At 36.6% G+C, this 16,250-nt stretch overlaps 1 protein-coding gene across 2 annotated transcripts in view; it reads right to left on the bottom strand.

The window, feature by feature from the left end:
- The window catches only part of LOC122795620 (CD109 antigen-like), a 647,366-nt gene that overhangs the window by 419,706 nt on the left and 211,410 nt on the right, over positions 1-16,250 (bottom strand). For both annotated transcript variants that reach the window (XM_044063888.1, XM_044063895.1), the window contains 2 exons: positions 5,220-5,318; positions 5,030-5,092 (listed from right to left, as the gene is read on the bottom strand). In XM_044063888.1, the coding sequence (XP_043919823.1) occupies positions 5,030-5,092; positions 5,220-5,318 (162 nt within the window). The remainder of the gene's footprint in view (positions 1-5,029; positions 5,093-5,219; positions 5,319-16,250) is intronic.

The raw sequence follows: 16,250 nt of genomic DNA, 5'->3' as shown, positions 1-16,250 counted from the left end.
CTATGTTTTCTAGTGGGATGCTGAGATTCCGCTTTTGAGCTTTGTCTTGAGCAGAATTTATTGGTATCCATGTTTCAAGCACTTGATAAGTTTGCTATGATAAGAGACCTAATCATAATCCTCTGTGTTATGACTTTGAGAAATGGATATTAAGAACATTACCTTGAGAGCTTAGCAAAGTGAAACCCGACAGGTGAATATTGATATCATTTTGAGAACACGTAGCTATTTAGCTATATTCAGATAGACCTAATCATAATTCTATGTAATTCATGGAACTTCAGCAGCCTAGTGTACTACTAGTTACAAAAAAGTGTATGAGTACAAACAGTTTTACATCCTTAAAAGTTGTAATGCACTTAGATCTGCCATGTAGAAAGTCAACAGCTTTAAAAACTGTTAGACACTTCACCCTACCACATTACTGTTATATTTGTGGTGCTGCAAAGTATATTACAGCTTTTAAATCTGTGAAATCACTGCCAACATTGTACTGTGGAGGTTGCCATATGTTCTACACCACAAGACATGATGACTACTTTGAAAGTGCACATCAAAAGCTAGGTTTTTCTGAAAGTTACTATGACCAGTTCTCATGGCAGAGCAATGTGTAACTGACTTAGCATTTTGCTGCTTCTAGATAGTAATCATTATACTCCATGTACTACATTATAACTAAAAATGTGTTTCATATGACATTTCCAAGCATGTTTTTGCTAGTTATTTATTTATTTATTTATTTATTTATTTAAATTTGTTGACCGGGAGTGTCCGACTGGACGTGGGTCCATTTTCAGCGGAGGCCCGGGGAGAAAACCTCCACAGTAAAATAAACAGACAGTAGTTACATTGGATTACATAGTGATTAACAATTTAACATAGAAATTACTTACAACATATTTACAGATGAAGAACATAGTACATCAGTAGACAACTAGAATCTTTATCTGTGAAGTACATAACAGGCATTAACAAATGTAACAATGAGAAGTTCCTGCTGTATAATAAGTACTAGGCTTATGAGCATCTGAGCTTGCTATCATCAAGGTAGTTAGTGGAGGTGAAAGAAAGGTAGTAGTTGGATGGGGTGGATGATATTAGAGTGGGAGTTGCAAGGGCATAGCCAGCATGTTTTTAGGTGCACTTTTAATAAAGTTTTGAAGTTGGTGCATGATGGTACAGAGGTAATTGTGGGTGGGAGTGAGTTCCATAATTTGGCTATGGCGCAAGAGAATAGTGCTTCACCAGCAGAGTTATTGGCTTTAGTGATCTGCAAGTGATTTTTGTTGCTGGATCTTAGTGGTCTGGTGGTGCGATAGGGTTGGAGTAGATTCTGGAGGGATGGGACATTTAGTGGATGGTTTACTAGTTTGTGGGCAAGTGAGAGTTGATACCACTGAAGGAGGTGAGGGAGTTCAAGCCAGCCCAGTTCAGCAAGTGAGAGACAGTGGTGACTATGGTAGGATGCCCCTGTGGCGAATTTGGCGATTTTGTTTTAGCAGGTCTCTAGCTTGTTTAGATCACGTTGCCTTAGGTTGGTATATACTGGAGAGGCATAAAGTAGGGTGGAGATAAGGTGGGAATTTGCTATTGAAATCTTTGCTGCTTTGGTGAGAAATTGTTTATTTCTGTATAATGCTCCTAATTTTTTGTGGACTTTTTTTATGGTCATGGATATGTGAATGTCAAATTTTAGTTTATTGTCTATTTCCACTCCTAGCAATTTGGTGTGTTCAGTTGGGTATATAGTGGTGTTGTCTTTTGCTGTGATGTTAAAGTGAGAGTTGTTTTGAGTATGTTTGGTGGGTTGGAAGATGAGTAGTTTAGTTTTGTTTGGGTTGAGTATTAATTGGGCATAGGATAACCATGTTTCAACAGAGGAAAAGGCTTCCTGTGTGACTTTTTGCAGTTTGGGTAGGGACTGGGCTGAGCAGATGATGGTTGAGTCATCTGCATATTGGATGAGTGTGCCATGTTTGGTGGCAGAGGCTAGATAATTGGTGTAAACAGAGAAAAGTAGGGGTCCAAGGATGGATCCTTGGGGAACCCCTATGGAGACAGGTAGTTGGGGAGATATGTCATTCTGCCATACAACAGATTGTTGGCGGTCAGACAGGTAACTCTGAAACCAGTTGGTGACTGATTGTGAGAAGGATAGGTTATTGAGGACAGAGATAAGTTGTTTGTGTGGGACCATGTCAAATGCTTTAGATAGGTCTAGGAAAGTAGCAGAGGAGAGATAGCCATTGTTTTTATGCTGAAGGATAGTGTTAGTAAAGGAGAGTAAGGCAGTGGTGGTGCTATAGTTTGGTCGGAAACCATGCTGAGTACTGGAAAGGAGGTTGTTAGTAAGGAGGTAGTGTGAGACCTGAGAGTGTATGCATCTCTCTAGTATTTTGGAGAGTGTAGAGAGAATAGCTATGGGGCGGTAATTGGTTAGTTCTGCATAGTGTCCGCCTTTGTGGAGGGGAATTATATGTGAGACTTTCCACAATGTGGGAACGTAACTTTCTGACAGAGATCTTGCTACTGTCTACTAGCTACTGTAGCTACTGTAGCTACTTGCTACTGATGATGCTACTGTCTGATGTGCTTCAGTATCCTCCTGTGAGACAGCACCAACCATCACTTACAAAGTAAAAGCAGCAATTATTGCTATTATGAGCAAAATTTATATTCTTTTAAACTGAACGGATAAACATTTAGACTGTTGTATCATAATAGGTAACTTACACATGTACAATACTTTCTATTAACCAGGTCAACAAGATATTTTACCAAAGGGTTGGAATTCCTAGTAAAGATAATTATGGAATGTCTGGGTAGTCATTTGCTGAGATGAAATTTTCCGAACTTCAGTATTAGCTTGGAATTAAAGTATTGTTGTGTACCAGTACCTGTGTGTCCTAATAAGTCCTGCTTATTATAATATAAAGTGCTTTGTCTTTAAATATTTTGTACCTTTCTATGTAAAGATAGCAAAATGTAAATGGTTATGTAGCACATTTCCTTCTAAACTGGCTCCATACCACCATGGGGCCACGTCTTTTCTCTCAAGTGACACAGAAACCTAAAATGTTACAACTATAACTTTAAGCATGAGAAGAAGAATTGTAAGCAATTACAGCATTTCTTGAACAGAGTGCCAAAAGTCATGACTTCTACTTTTGCAAGATGTTCATGCAGCAAATAAACAGCTTTGGGAAGGTGTGATTCCTGTGATATGTCACTATGTAGATGTATTTAAATACATTAATTGTATTAGTCAACAGCAGCATTCAAGTTTGCAACAGGTCATTTCAGAAAAGTATTAAAAACAAGTAATGTTATCATGTCACTCTTAAAAAAAACATGTTTTGCTGATGCTCAGTGAGATGCAAAGACATTTGCTTAAGTGCAGCTGTTTGGCATTGTTGCTGGGAGCTACATACCTCTCATCTACTGCACATCATAATGCAAAGAATAAATATCAGCATTAAACCTACAATAGTACTGATGCCGCTTCTGGGTAACCCAAAGGACTAGAGCAAGATGGAGCACAAAGGAATACATGTTGCATTTCTCCCTGTCTAGCAACCAGTGTAGGCTTGGCTGAGGCTGTTGCAAAACTCCAAAAGAAGGAACATTTGTATATATGTTCAGCACTCTAGAATTAGTACAAAAAATGTGGAATCAGATTAATTACAGACAGAAGTGCTACCCTAACCTTGACTCATCCCCTAAAGGACATACACAATAAGTGGTGAAACATTACAGCTCACTGGCATGTTTTCTACTGCACTGAAGTCAGTGAATTAACAGACAGGTTTTCTCTCAAAGTTTTATCTTTACCCTTCTATGCCTCTAACCTACAAATGTAATAATGGTTTGGTGTTTTCAGACCGTCAAATAAAGGTGTAACTTCTCTCGTGTATTATGCATTAGATAACAGGAAGGCCTGTAGAAGATCTAACCAGCTTAGTGGACTGCCTCTCCACTCTCATTTGCCTTTAAATATCTCAGAACAATATTTCTGGGCTAGCATTGTCACCCCTGTTTTTATAAATCCATTAAATAAATGAAACCATTTTATGAACAGCATTCTGCAACTTTGGAGCTAATATAAACTGTTTGACTTTCAGAAGGGAACAGCAATAATCTTCTACAATTATCTTTTTTTCCCTTTGTTGGAATTTTATGATGCTAAGTATATCTTCAGAGCTAATGCTGGTACCATAAGGAGATATTACTGAACAGGTCACTTATGCTTTGTGTCCCTAGACGCTGAAAAGGACATTGCTATGAATCTGAAGTAGTGTGTCTGAAAAAGTGAGCTATTATTCAGTCTAAAAACAATTGTGAAAATGTTAACTCCTCTTGTTTACTAAAATGCACATCAGAGGTTGAAAAATAGATGCAGAACAAATATATGATTTTAGGTATTAAATTGCCTGAAAAATAGTGTAAAAGAGTCAGAACGGAAGTAGCATATAAAATGTAATTTTTGGTCATATCAGACAACTGCAGCATTATATTTTATCCAAATGGACAATGCTGTCCATAATATCAAAACCTAAATCATAAATCCATTCATAGGTTCATAGGTAGGTACTAGGCTATCGTCCCAAAGGCCTATGTAAGCCTAGCCAACAAGGTTCCTTGGCTTACGCCACCCAAGAAAGTTAGTTTTCTGTGCCACTGTTGAGCAGAGACACAGAAGTGATTCCTTCAACATGATGAGTATGCTCTTCAGTAGATGTCGATTGTCACGAATAACAAAAACTAGTCCATATCTATTTGCCTCATATATATTATTTAAACAGAGACCTTTAGGAAAATGTGAGTGTTCTCAGAAGTAGCTTAGCAGATTAGGTTAATTAAGTAATTTATGCAGGTTGTACAATGGCCAGACAGAGTCACTGCACACCAGATCCACAGCTGTCTGCTTAATCTGATGAGCACTTTGACATACCATTGTTCTAGTGTATGAAAACAAAAGCATTATAGCTTATACAACATAAAGAACATAACTCAGAAATAAATCATTTACCATATAAAAGTATGTGCCTCTTTGTTCTGTGGTATCAAACACTACATCAAATGGAGACCCAACCTAAAAAGGAAACAGAACCAAAAAGCATTTATATATAATTTATAATAATATTAATTAGTATTTATCCACAAAAGGAAATAATATGCAATACAAAATGTATGCCAGTTCTGCTTTAAATGGTGTTTACCATTAGTGTAGAAGGTGGCTTACGAATCTGGATGAATGCAGTAGCTGAATATATGTTGTTCTTAAACCACTGCCATGCCTGGACATCTTGGTAATTAGCCTGTAAGAAAAAAAAAGTGTTTTATGCATGTGGTCTGCAGAACTATCCCAATGCAATGATCTTGACTAGAGAATGTTCTACACCTGTCCGATTGTCTGTAGACACTTTCTGTTTGCTAAACTCCATTTTGAGATTTCACTAAGGCTGCATTGTAAGGTAGTATTATCAAATCTCAATTCAGAAACAATAATACAAGACAGACTATGTAGGTCATATTCATTTTATCTGTAAAATTGTTGAAATCCAAAATTTTGTCTATCAGCATGTATTTACATAAAATGTCTCTTATACAGACAAATTACATCTGATTAAATTAAAAAAAAGTTTGGGGGCTACAGGAAACTCTACTGCATCTGATGGCCAGGGATACAAGTATCTTCATTCTGCCAAATTTCCCAGAATTTCTGTATTTTAGTAAGCTAAATTGCTGAACATACTATCAAGCATAATTATTACACAGCTCTCAAAGGAAGTTAGGAAAGGTGTAACTTTAAATGCCTAATAAATAACACCATATTCCAGCTGCAATATATTTTTATGGTGATCAGAAAAATAAATGATTACAGTTGTGGGAAGGTTATACTGCTGAGTTTTATGTGTTTCCTGGTGTAATCCCTCATTCTTTTTACTTTGCGCTTCGTTATGTTTTCAGCTGATTTTCTTATTTTCAACACTTTGAATCCTATTTTTTCATATAAAACACTTTTTTCCCTACATTTCTTGCTTTGAATTATCAGACTTCTGAACTCCTTTTCTTTCAAAAGTGTTACCACTCACCATGCATTTCCATTATATCTTCACAAGTAAATATATAGCAAGCCAGATAACTGTCTATTTTCCATTATTAAGATAGGGTCTTCTTTCATAACAGTGTGTACATATGACATAATGTTAAAGAACATTGGAGTATATACAGATTCATGTCAGCTATAATAGAGACTCACATAACTATAAGCAGAATTATACAACACTAAAGACTCTTTCAGTATAATCCACTAAATTTGCATTGAGAAATACTGTGAAGGGTTGAACGTAGTACAGATCTCAATTCCTCCTGTAGAAATCCAGGGTGCAGATTCCAAAACAATTTATGGTAAAGGAAGGGCTGCTTGAATTTATGAAGATCTCCGCAACACAGACAATTTTGAAGGAAGGCCGGCATGATTTCTCACATAATATGTACAAATGAGAAAGTGTACAAAAGTGTGCCATCCTTCTTCAGTGGTCCTATGCCTATAACTAATTCTAGGAAAAGCAATAGATACATTTCCGCTGACACTAAGATAATAAAAACATAAAAGAGTATGCATATCATGTATGCTCTGTATTTAGCCGGGCCTCACACTACTTTAATGCAGTTAACATTTTATGTTGCAAAGCAGGTTGCACTGAAAGTTGTATGGAAATATGTGGAGGGATGTAACCACATCTACAGAATATTCAGTTTTGGCAAAGTTTATTTCAGTTGTCATTGCTACTATTTCTAACAATAGATGAAAGTTTTATGTTACTACTTTGAATCTTTTCTCTGGTTATTACTACCATATCTAACAGTAGATGAATGTTTTACTTTACGATTTTGGATTAGGTCGATAAGCAAAGGCTGCTGGTTTCCAACGTATGTCAAGAATAGACTAAACATTTAGGTTTCCTCCATGGAGTACAGCCATGTATTTCCCCCATGATGTCCACCACTAGCTCTTACATATTTATAACTAACACTCTGTTATTGGCTATGCATGTTCTTCACTTGCACCATTTTGTGTCTCCACCCATGTACAAACCTTAATGCAACATATCATGCATTTCTTGCAGTGAATATGCTCAAATGTGATTTCTGCCAAGCACTCAATACTCAGAATACAACATTTTATATATTGTGCTATTCTGATTGCTTTGGTTTACACTTGAGGTTCTTGTATTTCTTCAGTCTGTGTCAGAAACTGCCATGCAGAGATAATGCATTTCATTAACACCAGATGTTATAGAACTGGAAAATGTGTTTAGATGCTTCTGCAGGAGGAATTAATATCTGCAGTACATTCACCCCTTCACCATACTTCTCACTGCATATTTAGTGTTTGGTTTTGCACACTGGAGCAACAATGATGCTTCAGCAGAAAGGTCTAGAATGTTTTGGAATGGTTTCAAACAGCAGCCTGCATTCAGTTTTACACTTTTTTTGGGTCAACCTAATCACCAAAATAAATTAAGTAAACAACCTTAAGCAGCCTCATAAAGAAGGTTTATAATAATAACAATACATACATACATACATACAAATATTTCAAGCATAGGCATTAATGCCCTCCTAGCTTGCCAATATACCAAAACACTTGTTCCCATAATAAATGTCCAGGCTGTTCTTAAAAATATCTAAACTAGTACTTGCTTTAATGTAATTTGGTAGTCTGTTCCAAGCATTAGCTACTCTGTCAGAGAACCAGTTAGTACACTTCTCATTCCTATAGAATCTTCTACATGGGTTATCTGATGATTCTCTAGCATTTTTTGATAACCCCAAACATTCCCAGAGGTAGTTGTCTCCAAATGCCCTATATACCTGAATAAGATCTTCTCCTAAATATCTGTAAGAGACACTGTACAAGTTCAGATATTTTAGTCTTTCATAATAACTTAAGTTTTCACATCAATGGATGCCCTTCATATATTTCCGCTGTACTCTTTCCAGTTTACTCATGCTTGTTATATTATGAGATTTCCATATTGTTATTCCATACTCAAGTTTGGGTCCAATGTAACTAACAAACAATGACATCATCATTTCTGATTTCCTAGACTTTATAAATATTTTTGTACAACCTATAGTTTTATAACTATCATTAACCAATTGGTTGATATGATTAGAAAAACTCATAGATGAATCTACCCATATACCCAGGTCCTTAAATGAGTCTACAGTTTCAATCACTGTATGCTGTATTAAATATTCATCTTTCAGTTTGTGTCTCCCAAATCTCATATGCTTACTTTTTGATGTATTTATCAACATATTATTCTCCGTGCCCAAATGGTCAATTTAGTCAAATTATTTTGCAGACATGCCTTATCTGTAACACTTGTAATCAGTTTACCCAATTTCAGGTTGTCAGCATATAGACTGTAGAACACCTCAGATGAAAAAGTAAGGTCTGAAAGATATAATTTAAACAAGTAATGGCCTAGGACAGAGCCCTGTGGGACACCTTGACTGTAACCAAGGATTTCACCTGTCCAGTTGGTGTGTGATACTTGCCATGTCCTATTTGTAAGCCATGCAGCTTTCCATTTTATCAACAGTACATCAATACCTAATTGTACTAATTTATTGATCAGTGTTTTGTGTATGACCCTGTCAGATGCTGAAGTTAAATCTATATAAATCACATCACAGCACAATTTTTCATTCGTAGCTCTTATTATATTGTTATAGAACATCATGTTACAGGTGGTTATAGATCTATTTTCAACATTATGCATACTGATATATGGTTTCAAGTCCCAACCTATCCAGTTCTGACAATAACTTATCCAGTATTACCTTCTGCATTACTTTTCCACAACATGAAAGTAGACTTAAGGGTCTATATGATTCTGGGTTTGTCTTACTCCCCTTTCCCTTAAAGACAGGTTTAATAAGTGCATCTCTCCAATCTTGAGGAATCTCCCCATATTTATATGACCTAGTGAATAATAGATATAATGGTAGTGTAAGTTCTTGCTGAAGTATTCTCAGGTCATTGTTACTTATTCCGTCTCCTCCCTGTGCTTTGTTTGGATCCAGTTTGCACAGTTCTTTTTCAATATAATCTGATTTGATTCCTGTATCTGGGGTTACCTGGATGTCACTAGGACAACTTACCGCCCCTTTTGTGGAGCCAAACTGTTTTACATAAGATTTTGTAAATATATCTATAATCTGTGTATCTGAGAATAAATTTTAGAATCTGCACACATATGTATCTATAAAAACGTTTCCTATTATGCTCAATATCTTTATATAAATTTTTTTCAAATTTATCTTGATCTTGTCTAACACTATGCTTAATCTGTTTGTCCAGCTTGTTTATTTCGGTTTTCAAAGTTGTAGTTTGACCTCTCTTCCATTTCTTATATTTTTTTGTCTCTCACCTTAATCGGGTATCTTGTTCCTATGGAAATATACTCCCCTGATGTTGCATGCCTAGATCCTGATGTTAAGCATTTTTTTACTTTTTGCACTTGCACAATTTCTCTTTCAAAACGTTCCGCATTCCATATGCAGTTTTTCCACTGAACACCTCACTCCAGTTATTTTAATATAGTAACTGTTTTGCTTCCCTATAATCTGTAATTAACCTTCTGTGCATTGGCTTAGATTTCAATTTGGTAGAATTATCTAGCAACAAATTGACCTTAATAACCCCATGATCACTGCACATCAATGATGGTAAAATCTGACTTGAAGTTACAGTAATTTCTTTGGAAACACAAACAATATCTAGTGTATTCCGTCCCCTGGTAGGTTTTTTACAATCTGAAGCATTTGTTTTTCCTGAATATACTCTGTGAATAATTTCTTTACTAACATTGTTGAATCAATATTATTCCAGTCTGTTTCTAGTAAATTTAGGTCCCCAGCTAATATTATTCTTCCCTCCAGTGTTTCATGTAAGAAATGTATGAATTCTTCTAAGTCATCTGCACTTGACTTTGGTGGTCTATACACTCCAACAATTATTGGGTGTTAAAGGGTTGTCTTTACTGTAACAATTACACAGTCTATAGTATTGGTGTTATCACTGAACACGTAATAATCACAGGTCTCATAGCTATCATTAATCCCTATCATAACACCTCCACCTGATTTTTTGTTAGAATGTCTGTTACAGTAAAAACTTTATGCTCTGTCAGAACCGGTTTCCAGTCATTGTCCTTTAACCATGTTTCACAAACAATAACATCAATCTTGTGGGAACATAGCAAATTTTCTAATAAAAAAAAACTTTATTGTTAATGCTCCTAGCATTAACAACCATCAGAGATGCATCAAATGTTGTGAACTGTTACATTTTTGTCCTGGCAAAAATCCTTGCTAGTGTTTTTCAAATATTGTAAATATCTGCTGCATAAATTCTGTTCCCTGATCTAGACAAACGCACACCATCCTGTCTCAACACGTGTGCCCAAAACAAGGCTTGAATGCTCTACACACCTCCAGTTTTTTAAAACAGGACATTTTTTGCATGTGGGTGTTTATCCAAAAAATCTTTTCATTCACAGTGACCTGACTATCCTTTCTGTGGGTGATTTGTGAAAAATACACCCTAACACCAGTACAAGCTATACTATCTAGGAGGGCTGTCAGTTCTCGACTAACAGTCAGAGAATCTTTGTTGGTGACATAATTTGTACCAACATGAATAAAAACAGATCCATACTTCCTTAAATTAAGGCATTCCATGGCTTGTTTCACATCTTCTGTTTTTGCTCCTGGCAAGCATAACACTATTCAATGTTCATTATCATCTCTGCAAATATAAGTATCAGTTCCTCTAATAAATGAATCTTCAGTTACCAGAATATCTTTGGTGATCGTCTCTGAAGAATCTTCAGCTTCTAGTAGAGTCATTTCTGCTCTAGCAATTATTACAAAGGATAGATCTTCATCCCCATTAGTCTTATTAATCCCATTGTTTTCACTGTGTATTAAATTCTCATCCAGCTGGCATTGTAAACGCACAGCTTGAGCCATGTAGTCAACATCTGTCTTTCTCTTCTTTGTTCTTACAGTAATGTTCTTCAATCCTTCCACGTTCAGTTTTGATTTCTTCATTTTCACCTGCCTCTTGCCTCCTTTTTCTACCTTTTCCATTGGAAAGATGATGCCTTTTTCTGTAGCCTGAGGGTTTTCTGATAGACAGATATCTTCATTCCCTGTCACCAGTGTGTTACATAACAAAGCAGATTCCTTTTTACTACGTATTCTCTTTCCTTTACAGTCATTAGTCAGTTTCTGTTTCTTCCTTGTTGTTTGCTGTGAACTTCCTTTCTTTCTTTTTTGTTTCCTTCTAAACAAACTGGATCCTCAGATTGCTGAGTACTTGCATTCACAATTCCATAGTTCTCAGGGGCATCATCATGTTTCATTGGGGTTGAATGTTCTTTGCAGAAAACAGATGCATCATTTCCTACATCTGTTCTATTTGTTCTATGCCTAACATTGTTTAGTTCATCAGTCCAGTCATTAATATATGAAACAACAGTTCTCCAAGCCATGCCAATTGCACATGTGCAATCATTATCATCATTAAGTTGAGATTTGCTTCTGGCAATGGTAAGAAAATCATCCAACTTTTGACACGAGGAACAAAAATTACCAGTGTTATCAGCTCTTACCTTTAAATATGCATAGCATTTATTACACTGTACAAGATATCTGTGCATTAGCAAATCGTTAATTGAATACTCATTTAAGGAATCCATATATTCAGCTTTAAATTAATAAAATATTGCAAAGGAAAAAAATTACACAAAGTCAGTAGCAAAGAATTCAAAGGAACTTAAATCAACTTCTATAACAATTTCTATGAAAAAAGTATAGTAGTAATATCCAACTAAATAATAAAATACAATAAAGTTGGTCTGACCATACAAGTTCTACCAGTCAGACAGAATTATAATTTCTTTACATCTCACTATAGCTCGCAGTCGCACCTCCTTTTAACAGTAAAAATAAATTAAACTTCTCTTACCAGACAACTCCAAAACAAATCACAAACCAAGACAGGATTGTTTATATATGCTCAGAATTTTCCTGGCTGCAGTCTGTATAAATGTATAGCTGTCTAGGTCTTTTGGGGTGGCTAGAGCTTGCCTGTCTAAAACCTATCCCTTTCTCACAACCAGCAGTGAAACTACACTTAAAACAACAAAATATGAATCAAAGTAAAGCTTGTTAATAAGCACTCTCTTCCAACTTGCACACAGTTAAAAATAGTGATAACAAATGCAACATAGATTCAAATAAAACTGCTCTTACCAGTCAGCTCCACAACAAATCTCAAACCAAGACAGGATTGTTTAGATATGCTCTGAATTTTCCTTTCTGCAGTCTGTCAGTAAAAACAAAATGAAAACTCCAGCAAAGCTAGAACTTCTACTGAGTGACCTCCCAAACCTCTTGCATCAGAGGCACATGAGATATATGCAAATGATCCTTATGAACATCAGATTTTTCAGCTAATTGGCAATTCTGAATGCCCATGACATGTTTCATTGTTTTAATGGATAATTTCAGGCCAATAAAGCCAAACCCCACTACCTGTAAATATGCATACTTCAGCCTTGTTATGACCTCATCAGCACAGCACAAGCAAAGTGTTTGACTAAGCATTAGAAACACAGGGCTGTTATACTCAATTGATGTCCATTATAATCTGGGCCACTGCAAAAAATACCCCAAACAACAAACTGAAACAATGAGTGAAAAGGTCACTAAGAAACCAGTCAGTAAAAACAAAATAAAAACTCCAGCAAAGCTAGAACTTCCACTGAGTGACCTCCCAAACCTCTTGTATCAGAAGCATATGGGATATATGCAAATGATCCTTATGATCATCAGGTGTTTCAGCTAATTGGCAATTCTGAATGCCCATGACTTGTTTCGTCATTTTAATGGACAATTTCAGGCCAATAAAGCCAAACCCCACTACCTGTAGATATGCATATTTCAGCCTTGTTATGACCTCATCAGCACAGCACAAGCAAAGTGTTTGACTAAGAATTAGAAACACAGGGCTGTTATACCCAGTTCATGTCCATTATCATTAAGGTCACTGCAAAAACATCCCAAACAACAAACTAAAACAATGAGTGAGAAGGTCACTGAAAAACCACAATCAGTAAAAACAAAATAAAAACCAAGGATCATTTGCATATATCCCATGTGCCTCTGATACAAGAGGTTTGGGAGGTCACTCAGTGGAAGTTCTAGCTTTGCTGGTGTTTTCATTTTGTTTTTACTGATTGGCATTTCAGTGACCTTCTCTGCATTCTGTGTAAATTTTTAGCTGTCTAGGCCCCTTGGGGTGGCTAGAGCTTGCCTGTCTAAAACAAATAGCTTTCTCACAACCAGCGGTAAAACTAAAGGTAAAGCAACAAAATATGAATCAACATAAAGCTTGCTAATAAGCAGTCTCTTCCTACCTACAAACAGTTAAAAATAGTGATAACAAATGCAATATAAATTCAAATAAAACTGTTGTTACCAGTCAACTCCACAACAAATCACAAACCAAGACAGGATTGTTTAGATAGGCTAATAATAATAATAGTAAGACCCATGGCAGTTTCTTTATGAAAACAGTTAATGCCATATCATTACATGGTCAGAGATTCATAGGTTCTTCCTAAAAGATCATCAAGAAGGCAAGTCACATCACCCATCACTAGTAGGAGAGTAGCAATGTCCCCTATAAAGCAGATCTTCCCCACATATCCCAGGTGAAGATTTACAATGACTTAACCAGCCAACCAGACTTGTTTTAAAGATTGCTACAGGAGTACTGTGCTTGATACATAAGGGTGGCCTACTCCAGAAATGAGAAATACATTGGATTAGTAGGTGTTATGTCAACTGGTGGTGTTGACCTGGTAGTAGAAGTTTAGATATCTAGACTGGGTGCTTGCTTTGCCCTTAATTCTGTCCAGCTGAAGGAGTTCTAAGAGGGATGGGTCATTCATAGAACAGAAAGCTTAACAGAGATCACCCTTCAGGAGTATATATGACACTGAGTAGAGGGACAAGGCTTTTAGATATGTCCATATCTGTAAGTTTACTTACACAGCTGTACTATGTTCATTATTAGATCTCACCAATAGTAGCCTGAAGTATATGAGTAGATTACCAGAGCTTAGAATGAAAGGGAGGAGGGAGAAGGGTTAGAGTCCAGGAGCCACTGACAAATTTACCTAGTAAAAACTATTCTGGACCTAAATAAAGGATCTAGCTTGTTGTGCTTTGCAAAAGTGTGAACAACTGACCAAGTTGCTGCCTCTAGTATACTTCAAGAGTCCACCCTTTCAAAAAAGCCACTGAAGAAGTCAGAGCCCTGGCAGAGTGGGCCTGGCCTCACCTAGAAGTGATTTGTTATGGTGAGACTAACAAAAAAAATAGAATGAGACAACCATTTAGACATTGTCTGTTTTGATTCTGATTGCCCTTTTTTATCCTCAGGGAAAATAAACTGTTAATCAGAACTCTTGAAGATTTTAGTCCTGTTAGTGTAGAATCCAAGTTGCTTTTGGGCATCCAGAACGTGTAAAATTATTTCTCCCTTTTTTTTGTCTCTGAAAAGAAAATAGGGAAATAAGCCTAACTCAAAGTATACTTTGAAACCGTTGAAAGCATGAGTGAAGGATTTGTTCTCCAAGTTACCCAATCATTGTGAAAGATGATAATAAGGTTGACTCATTTTAAGAGCTTATAGCTCAGATATCCTTAATGCAGAAATCATAGCAATGAGTAACAGTGTTGTCCAAGTTAAGAACTTCAGATCAGCCTCATGCAATTTTCTCCAGAAAAAAATTAAGATCCCAAGAAAGAGCCACCTGTCTTCTAGGATATCAGATATGTAAAGTCCCTTTCAATATGTGTTTGACTTGTGGCTGCATAGAAAGTGTGGCTCTATAAACAGACAGACAGAGATGAAGAATAAGAAAGGCCAGAGGATAATAACTCACACAATCACACAATCAGAGACAACCAGGCCTGAAAACAGTGCTCGTTCTTACTTTGGCACCAGTCCGAATATTTTTTCCACTTACCTGTATACGATTTTCTAGTAACATTTTTTGCCTACTTTTATACCTACTGCATGTCCTGAGAAAAAAGGTGCCTAAAAGGTACCAACATTCTATCATGCAGGCAGTGAGGTGTACACATTGAAGGTTAGAGTGTATCAAACAACCACTGTCTTACGTGAGTAAACCATTCTGTAAGGAAATTTCTGGTAATTGTCCTTGGGCCTTTTCAAAATTACATAGAACTATTGTTGTCTGGGCCAAAAGTGGGTCACCACAATTTTCCTTGGGGAGTCCTTCTGAATCATTAGAAAAATTATGGCAATCAAAGAAAGGGGAGGAAAAGCATACAGAAAAATTCCCATCCATTGAAATGGAAAGGCATCTGTCTTCCAGGCCTGTGTGCAAGGAGTCCTGGTCTGTTGTGACTTGAGAGAAAAAAATCTACTTAAGGAGTTACCCACAGATGGAAAAATTTCAGGCAGACCTCCAAGTGCTAAATCCATTCATCAGGATCTCCCCTGGTCCTGGTCAGCTTCTCTGCAACAGTGTTTTGCACTGGTGGCATGTAAGCTGATGTAGGGATAGAGTGTGCTGAGTTACTAATTGCAAGCTACCATAACTAGTCTGCAACAAGGACAGGATCTGCTTCCTTCTGTTTTATTTATTTATTTAATTTGCTATTTTTTTCCATTTACCATATCACTGTAATATTGCTTGTGATTACTAGTAGAGGAGCTGGAACCCAGAGAAGATACAGAGACTTGACAGCTTTTATTAATGCCAACATTTCTTTGACATTGGTGTTTTTCAGTCTGCCCTGTTTATTTCATAGACCCTGAACTTTCACACCCCTGGATTCAGCCTGTGCACCTTGTAAACTCTGAAGCATTTGTGTTTACAGAATGAGTGTGGGTTGGAAGGGAAAAGGGAGACCTAGGTTGAGAGACAATGCATCTATCTACAAGAGTAATTCCTTTCTTACAAATTCCTGCAGTGGACCAGTGGAATCTGAAAAAATAATGAGTGCTGATATTGGATCCAAACTCTTTTGAGGAACCCCTGAATTTTTCTTATGTGAAGCCTGGCCAAAGGAATCATGGGAATTGTAGAGGCCATGAAACCCAGAATCCAGAACAATTTCCTGGC

The sequence above is a fragment of the Protopterus annectens genome, chromosome 1.part0 (genome assembly GCF_019279795.1).
Source record: "Protopterus annectens isolate FY-2018-M chromosome 1.part0, PAN1.0, whole genome shotgun sequence".
Lineage (NCBI taxonomy): Eukaryota > Metazoa > Chordata > Ceratodontiformes > Protopteridae > Protopterus > Protopterus annectens.
Note: the sequence above shows the minus strand (reverse complement) of the source record. Positions and strands in the feature narration are given on the sequence as shown.